Source organism: Xyrauchen texanus, chromosome 8 (assembly GCF_025860055.1).
Source record: "Xyrauchen texanus isolate HMW12.3.18 chromosome 8, RBS_HiC_50CHRs, whole genome shotgun sequence".
Classification (NCBI taxonomy): domain Eukaryota; kingdom Metazoa; phylum Chordata; class Actinopteri; order Cypriniformes; family Catostomidae; genus Xyrauchen; species Xyrauchen texanus.
Window position 1 is genome coordinate 46,895,582 of NC_068283.1, and position 8,944 is coordinate 46,904,525.

The 8,944-nt window shown below is 38.3% G+C and overlaps 1 protein-coding gene across 3 annotated transcripts in view; it reads left to right on the forward strand.

Annotated features, from left to right (window-relative positions):
- Nucleotides 1-8,944, forward strand: part of LOC127648303 (E3 ubiquitin/ISG15 ligase TRIM25-like) — an 88,639-nt gene that overhangs the window by 19,162 nt on the left and 60,533 nt on the right. For 2 of the 3 annotated variants that reach the window (XM_052132952.1, XM_052132953.1), the window contains exons 2-7: nucleotides 1,869-2,467; nucleotides 2,583-2,678; nucleotides 2,831-3,064; nucleotides 3,152-3,305; nucleotides 4,299-4,358; nucleotides 5,351-6,258. The exons of the other annotated variant lie outside the window; for it this stretch is intronic. In XM_052132952.1, coding sequence (XP_051988912.1) covers nucleotides 1,886-2,467; nucleotides 2,583-2,678; nucleotides 2,831-3,064; nucleotides 3,152-3,305; nucleotides 4,299-4,358; nucleotides 5,351-5,901 — 1,677 coding nt within the window. In that variant the 5' untranslated portion in view covers nucleotides 1,869-1,885 and the 3' untranslated portion in view covers nucleotides 5,902-6,258. Of the gene's footprint in view, nucleotides 1-1,868; nucleotides 2,468-2,582; nucleotides 2,679-2,830; nucleotides 3,065-3,151; nucleotides 3,306-4,298; nucleotides 4,359-5,350; nucleotides 6,259-8,944 lie in introns of those variants that run through there. 3 annotated transcript variants of the gene reach the window in all.

Below are 8,944 nucleotides of genomic sequence, written 5' to 3' on the forward strand. Positions count from 1 at the left end.
CTGTACAGCAGTGGTGGGATTTTGCAAAGACAGCTTTGCAAACAAGTTAGACAGCTGTGTCAATATTATACCTTTAATGCCAGATAGAAAAGGTGAAATTTACACGTTATAAAAAGAATTAAAGGAATTGCAAGAACTTGCTGATGTCACTGGAGATTTGACCATTATCAAGAGTTTTAAAGAGAAAACTTTTTTTTTTAATGACCTGTTAGATGTAACTAAACAAGGAGCTCTGGTCAGGTCAAGATTTCAGTATATAGAGCTGATGGATGCACCTTCAAAATTCTTCTTTAATTAAGAATGGGCAAATAAGGCTTATACACACTTTACGCTCCAAGACTGGAGATTTGTTGTCAGATCCTTCTAATATCAGAAACAGGAAAGTTAGTATTTATGGGAAATTATATAAGAGTGAATTATCACATGTTGAAATGGACGTGAGTTTTTTTTTAATCTGCCTCAAGTTTCTGAAGAAGTTAATGTTGAACTTATTAAAGCTTTCTCATTAGAGGAATTAGAAAAAGCACTTCAAAATATGGAAGGTGGTAAGACCGGGTATTGATGGGCTACCAGTTTAATTTTATTAGACGTTTTGGACAGTGGTGAACCCAGATTTATTGCAGGTACTAAATGAAGGTTTGGTCAATGGGCAGCTACCTTTAAGTTGTAGAAGGGCGGTCCTCACATTATTGCCAAAGAAAGATGATCTAAATGAGATTCAAAACTGGAGACCTGTGAGCTTGTTGTGCACTGACTATAATTTACTTTATAAAGTTCTGGCAAATAGATTAAGAGAAGTTCTTAATCAAATTATTCATCCTGACCAGACTTACTGTGTTCCAAGGAGACAAATCTTTGATAACATCTCTTTTATTAGGGATATTGTAGATTTTGGCAAAAGCATAAAATAAGATTTTGGCCTAGTGTCCATTGACCAAGAAAAAGCTTTCGACAGAGTGGATCACATGTACTTATGGAATATTTTAACAGCCTTTGGTTTTAGTAAGGTTTTTATTTCCTTGATAAAAGTGTTGTACAATGATGTTGAAAGTGTTTTGAAATGTAATGGGAATTTGTGTGCCCTTTTTAGAGGTATCAGGCAAGGCAGCACCTGAAAATTAAGAGAGGTCCCTTACTTAAATGTTTTCAATAAAATGTAATTTAATTACAGTAATTAATTACATAGTAATGCATTACTCCCAACATTGATTATATAAAAAATAAAAATAAAAAAATCCCAGGATGTTGCTTGGAAGTTTGACAACCTTAAAATCTAATGGATATTTTCAGGTTTTCATTCACATTTTCTCCTTAATTCTCATTTGTGATTATTTTTCATAAATGTTTCAGAGAGGTTGATAGACAACAATGACTGACATTTCTGCAGTACAGTTCAGCACTTAAATTTAGTAAATGTAAATGTAGCAAAAAGATCACAGTATATGGTTTGTCTGTTTATTGAGATGGTTCAGAAAGGTTAAAGCAATGTTAGGGGAATGTTAGGGGAACCATCATGTACAACCTAAAACAAACGTTCTAATATATAACATGTTAATATATAACAGGCTCCACATAACATAACATTTGTCATCATTACTCACCCTCCTTATTCTAATCCAGTGCAATTTATTTCAACCATTAAACACAAAATTGAGGGATTGTGATGTGACTGTCAAGCTCCATTAAAAACCATTAAAGTTGTCCGTACACTCATGTGTTATAGTGGCATAGGCCAGCACTCACATATTAATTACATGTTTTTGTGCTGTATTTAATGTTGTTGCAACTGTGGCATAAGATAATGATGATATCAGATTTGCTACAAGTAACATAGTGCAAGAATGAACTAATGTGTGGCTCTCTGTCAGTGTGTAAGTACAGTGAAATGGCAGGATCCAGTATTTCAGTAACTCAGGATCAGTTCTGTTGTCCGGTGTGTTTGGATCTCCTGAAGGATCCAGTGACCATTCCCTGTGGACACAGTTACTGTATGAGCTGTATTACAGACTGCTTTAATGAAGATCATAATACAGGGATATACAAATGCCCTCAGTGCAGACAGACCTTCACTACAAGACCTGTTTTATGTAAAAATGTGGTGATTGCTGAGATGGTGGAGAAACTGAAGACGACGAGAATCCAAGAGACTCCATGTTACGCTGGTCCTGCAGATGTGGAGTGTGACGTCTGTACTGGAAGAAAACAGAGAGCCGTCAAGTCCTGTCTGGTGTGTCTCAACTCTTACTGTCAGAATCATCTAGAACAACATGAAAATCTCTTCAAGAGTAAGAGACACAGCTTGATTGATCCCACTGGACGACTCCAGGAGATGATCTGCCCTCTACATGAGAAAATGCTGGAAATTTATTGCTGCACTGATCAGAAGTGTATTTGTGTGCTGTGTATGGTGGATGAACACAAGAACCACAACACCATATCAGCTGCAGCAGAGAGGACTGAGAAACAGGTACAGTTATTCAATGGAAACTCATGAGGAACAGCTCATGTACTTTATCTTATTGTGTTTTGATGGACATAGACAGTGTTAGATTCATACAGACATTTATTTGTGTTTCGTTCAGAGAGATTTGTTGCAAACACAGAGTAAACTGCAGCAGAGGATCGAGGAGAAAGAGAAAGATGTTCATGAGTTGAGAGAATCTGTGATGTTTCACAAGGTGAGTTTTGAGAAGATCAACTGCTGGACTATCAGGTGTGTGTGTGTGTGTGTGTGTGTGTGTGTGTGTGTGTGTGTGTGTGTGTGTGTGTGTGTTAACAGTAACGTGTGTGTGTTTAACAGTAATGTATGTGTGTGTGTGTGTGTTACCAGCACTCTGCACAGACAGCAGTGGAGGACTGTGAGCTGATCTTCACTGAGTTGATCTCATCCATTGAGAGAAGTCGCTCTGAGGTGACACAGCTGATCAGAGATCAGGAAAAGGCTGCAGTGAGTCGAGCTGAAGAACTCTTGAAGCAACTGGAGCAGGAGATTGATGATCTGAGGAGGAGAGTCGATGAGATGCAGCGGCTTTCACACACAAACGATCACATCCATTTCCTGCAGGTATCAGAGCTGGACTCTACTGAGGTCTTGTCAATACAGGGAGTTCTTATTTGTTTTCCTGGAACATGTTTTTATTTGTCTTCATAGAGTTTCCAGTCTCTCTCTGTCCATCCTGGATCCTCTGACAGCATCAATGTCACTTCCCGTCTCTCTTATGAACATGTAGTGAAATCTGTCACTCAACTCAGAATCAAACTGGAGGATTTCTGCAGAGAGGAGACCGAGAAGATGCATGATAGAGGTACATTTATGTACTGTAAACCCAAATAAGTTAGCAGAACTCAAAAATTTTAGGTAATAAGTTACATGATTTGTTTTAAGTAAATAAATTCCTAATTCAAGTAGAACAGTGAAACTGTCCGGTTTTGATTTTGTACTACTTATGCATGCTGATAGCTCTTAACTTGAAACATTTAGTAAACTGACTCATACATTAGTTGAGTAAAACACCTCAACACAAATCACTTTATTCATGTCACAAACACGGGTGAAGGCGCCTCCTCCTCGAGCCTCCGGAGATCGCATTCACCCGAATACTAATTACTCACCCCAGCTGTTGCTCATTACCTCACCCTATTTAATCACGCCAGTTTGTTCCCTCCTTGCGAAGTCTTGTTTAGCCCCGGCGACATTTCCAAGCATTATTAGTTACCTCTCTAGTTTACCCGTGTACCGACCTAGCTTCTCTCCCTTCCTGCTTGTTAGCCTCCTGCCCTTATACTCTAGCCTGCCTTACTACGTTTGTTTGCTGCCCGCCCTGATCATTAGCCTGTCCCTGATTACGCTTCAGCCTCTCTGCCTAACTCTGTTTGCCTGTCCCAGACCATTGCCTGTACGACCTGAGCTTGCCTTTCCAATAAAGCCGCATATGGATCCTAACCTACCTGAGTCTTCATTACAATTCACCATAAGGGTGAACCCAAACCCCCAAAACACCAACATAACAGAAACTCTTCTCAATGGCAACTAAACACTAACAAGTTTCCCCCTTTGCATTCATGTTGCAAAAACACATAAAATAACACTTAATTTTAACATTTACTTTCCCTATTGAGTCCCTAATTTGAATGATTACATTTTTCCCTTCTCAATACATTTAATTACTTTGGGCATTGGGGTTTACAGTGATTCATTTATTCTCAGAAACGAGTTAAAGTAATTATTACCTATAAAATGAACATGTTCATTTCCTTTTTATAAGAGAATTAAACTGTAGATGTCCTTGTTTTGATAGTGAAATACATTCAGATCTTACCCACTCCTGAATACAAGACCAGGAAGGAGTTTCTACAATGTAAGTTACTTACAATATAAGTCTACACTCACCTAAAGGATTATTAGGAACACCATACTAATACTGTGTTTGACCTCCTTTCGCCTTCAGAACTGCCTTAATTCTACGTGGCATTGATTCAACAAGGTGCTGAAAGCATTCTTTAGAAATGTTGGCCCATATTGATAGGATAGCATCTTGCAGTTGATGGAGATTTGTGGGATGCACATCCAGGTCACGAAGCTCCCGTTCCACCACATCCCAAAGATGCTCTATTGGGTTGAGATCTGGTGACTGTGGGGGCCGTTTTAGTACAGTGAACTCATTGTCATGTTCAAGAAACCAATTTGAAATGATTCGAGCTTTGTGACATGGTGCATTATCCTGCTGGAAGTAGCCATCAGAGGATGGGTACCCGGTGGGGTCTTCTATTGTTGTAGCCCATCCGCCTCAAGGTTGTGCGTGTTGTGGCTTCACAAATGCTTTGCTGCATACCTCGGTTGTAACGAGTGGTTATTTCAGGCAAAGTTGCTCTTCTATCAGCTTGAATCAGTCAGCCCATTCTCCTCTGACCTCTAGCATCAACAAGGCATTTTCGCCCACAGGACTGCCGCATACTGGATGTTTTTCCCTTTTTACACCATTCTTTGTAAACCCTAGAAATAGTTGTGCGTGAAAATCCCAGTAACTGAGCAGATTGTGAAATACTCAGACTGGCCCGTCTGGCACCAACAACCATGCCACGCTCAAAATTGCTTAAATCACCTTTCTTTCCCATTCTGACATTCAGTTTGGAGTTTAGGAGATTGTCTTGACCAGGACCACACCCCTAAATGCATTGAAGCAACTGCCATGTGATTGGTTGATTAGATAATTGCATTAATGAGAAATTGAACAGGTGTTCCTAATAATCCTTTAGGTGAGTGTATATTATAAAGATATATAAAGGTGATGGTCCAGATAGCATGTTGTTTTAATGAAAGTCATTATTGTGTATTATGTATCTGCATCAGATTTCCATCAGTTCACTCTGGATCTGAACACTGTGAATCCACGTCTCTGTCTGTCTGAGAGGAACACAATGATCACTGTCACTGACAAACTCCAGCAATATCCTGATCATCCAGACAGATTTAATAATTGGTTTGAGGTGTTGTGTAATGAGAGTGTGAGTGGATGCTGTTACTGGGAGGTGGAGTGGAGTGGCATTGAGAGATTAGGTGTAGATATAGCAGTGACATATAAGAGTATCCGGAGGAAGGGAGATGGTCCTGAGAGTGCCGCTGGACGCAATGGTCATTCCTGGAGTTTGTTTTGCTCTCCTTCCTATTACTCATTCTGGCAAAATAACATTGAGACCAAACTTCCTGTAGTCCACAGCTCCAGTAGAATAGGAGTGTATGTGAATCACAGTGCAGGAGTTTTGTCCTTCTACAGCGTCTCTGACACAATGAACCTCATCCACAGAGTCCACACCACATTCACTCAACCTCTGTATCCTGTGTTTGGATTTGATTGCTACACAACAGTGAAACTGTGTTCTCGAACTGTAGAAATGATATAGAGATACTACAAATAATATTGACATATTACAGATTTAAGTTTCATGATAAATCAGTAATTGTGAGCTAAAAATAATGTGTTAAACATCAGCAGATAAATCTATTTTCTGTTCTAGTGATAAAAACTGAATGTGTGATTCACGTCATTTTCAGTGTTTGTTGACATGTTTGATTGTCAAACGTAACTTCTAAATCTTCTCATGGGTTATTGAAAGGTATTTTAATTATATATAATCTGACCTTTTATTTTACTGATGTTTCACAAAATACAGAGCACTATAATGCAACTTTAAATCACTTTACTCAGATTAATTCATGTCTGAAAATACCACATAACTAATAAATACTGTATAAATAAATGATCATTGAATAAATCATGTTTCAGTGTTTTTATGTATTAAAACAATGTTTGTAATGCAGTTCTATCTGTTCACATTCACAGCAGTGCAATCTTTGTGAGGGATGGACTTCAGTGTCTTTTGAAGTCTTCAGTGGGTTGTACTGTTGTTTAAACTGTTTTGGATGGTTCAGCTGACAGAATATTGAGGGGAAAAACAACGTAACAAAAAACATGAGTTGTGGAAAATTAGATGTGATCTAGGAGCTTTACACAGTGCATGCCGTAAGAGACTGTAAGATTATCCCTCACAGCGTCATTTTCATTCACATTAAAAATCTAATTTATTCTATGAGAAATTATTTCATAAATCGGCCAAGGATTATAGAACACAGACTAATGAAAATGAAGCATTGTGTGAACCATTGTAGCTGAAATAGGATGTGGCGTTTGGGGGCGGCTTCCGATTTGGTGACCACCTAGTTCGCCTATGCCTAGAAATGGCCCTGAACAGTCAGACTGAAGCACTACTCGCTGCCAAAATTTAAACAAGTTAAATATTTAACATTTATTAAAGAGTTTAACATAATAGTATGGTGGTAAGAGGAGCTCTTTTTATGTTATAGTGGGTGTGTGTACATTTTGACCATTTAATTTTCTATTTAAAAAGGAATAAAGACAAAGGGGCAAATGGCTCATTTTTTCTTTTGGCTTATGAAATGGAAAAACTAGAATTCGTCTCTTTCTTTAAATTAGTAAAAAAAATGAGTTCACGGCTTGAAAATGAAATACATACATGTGGGTGGCACTGAAACGCCCATTTCTTCTGATTGGTCAACCCACCCCGTCTTCTTTACATAATCCTGTCAGCCAGAATAAAAGTTCCTTAATCCTGTCAGCCAGAATAAAAGTTAATACCACTTTGCAAATTTGCCTTAATTTTAATTAAATATTGTACCGAACTGCCACTCACTGTAAACTATGCATGTCATATGTAACAGAAACTTGTTGCTGGCAACATACTGTAATGTTGCCTCTAATGGATGATGTTTGAGAAATTGCAAGCCACATTATTATGTTGACTGGGAGTTGGTCTAATATAGACCATGACTGAGTTCGAAATTGCATACTACCATACTACTCCTATTTCGGCCGTAGACACGTATGGCAGAAGTTGTATGGGTAGTGTGCCATTCCGAACTCAGCCCATTTTAAGACGATTTAAGGAAGTGACGTCTTTTTGTTCCTTAAACAATTCTTGGTAGTTGTCAAACTCAGATTGTTGAACTCCAAATGGCATAAATCACCCTCTGAAGGGCACTTTGAAGGAGAACAATCAAATAGTCATGATGTAATATCCCATCAAACAGAATTTCCATTAAAAAGTGAGTTCTGAATTACCATTACTTTATAGCCCCACACCTTTGAGCCTTTCAAAGCTCTCACAATGGACGATGGTAAAGTCTTCAAAGGGAATAGGGCATAGGGATGATCACTTCTGTATGGAACGCACCCTCATTCAAAACACAGGAGGTGCTTAATTCATAGTGTCTTAAACACAATTAACGTAACTTACACTTAACACGAATGTCATAAAATGTCATTACTAAAATGTGGACCTGTTGTTTGGTGGAACAATGTGCTCTGGATGTCTGGAACTAATGGAAATAGTGTGTAGATTTCTGAAAAAGTAACCAAATGTACGCATGAACTGCTGCAGTGAAGAGAGACGACTGCATAAGTGCAGTACTAACAACTGTATCACAAGTCTCATCTCTGATGGGTGAATGACATTTGTGCAAAATTATGATAAGTTTGATAGGTAGAGCTTTAGAAGTGACTTTAGATGGCTCCCATTAGAAAGAATGAAGCTGCACAAGTTATTTACCATTACATTTAGCAGATGCTTTTATCCTAAATGACTTACAAATTAGGAACACAAAAAAACAAATCCTTCCCTTGTCCGCAGTTCACACAAACATCCAACCAGTGAAACGGTGACCACACCAGCTGTGAAAGAAGCCCCAATACAAACCAATGAAACGGTGACCACACCAGCTGTGAAAGAAGTTTCAATACCAACCAGTGAAACGTGACCACACCACACACTTTCTTCAGGCAGGGTTTGTGTTTGGCCCATCATTAAAAAAAGAGGCCCAATTTGCAGCATCCTTATAAATAAATTAAAAAACGTAAAAAAAGACATTGACCGGAAACACACAGAACAACAAATGCCAGATATGTTTGTTTCTTCTGGGATTCCAAAACATTGGCATTACCATCTATCTTGCTCTAATATCTGAGTAAAACATTAACAAACGATAATAAAAAAAAAGTTTTTTTTGTTGTTTTTCAGTATGCTCTACACGTTGTCTTGGGAGCCTGTCATGGAAAAATGGTCCAATATTCTTTCCCTCCTTGCAAGAACACTCTCAGTCAAGGGTTAAAAAGGTTTTTAAAGTTTTGAAAGTTTATTAAGCAACCAAGATTTCTCTATATTTCTTTCTTAAAGCATGACCTGCCAAATATAAGGAGCCCATCATGGCACTAATTCTCCTGGAGAACTTTGGGGTTTTCTTTTCTTATTTCCCTCCAGCACGTACTACATTGCACCCTATTCCAACCAACACTAATTTAAACCAAAAACTATTATCTTACAAGACAGAAAACCTCCAAAGACTAAAAGCTACACCAAGCAGCTGTGAGGT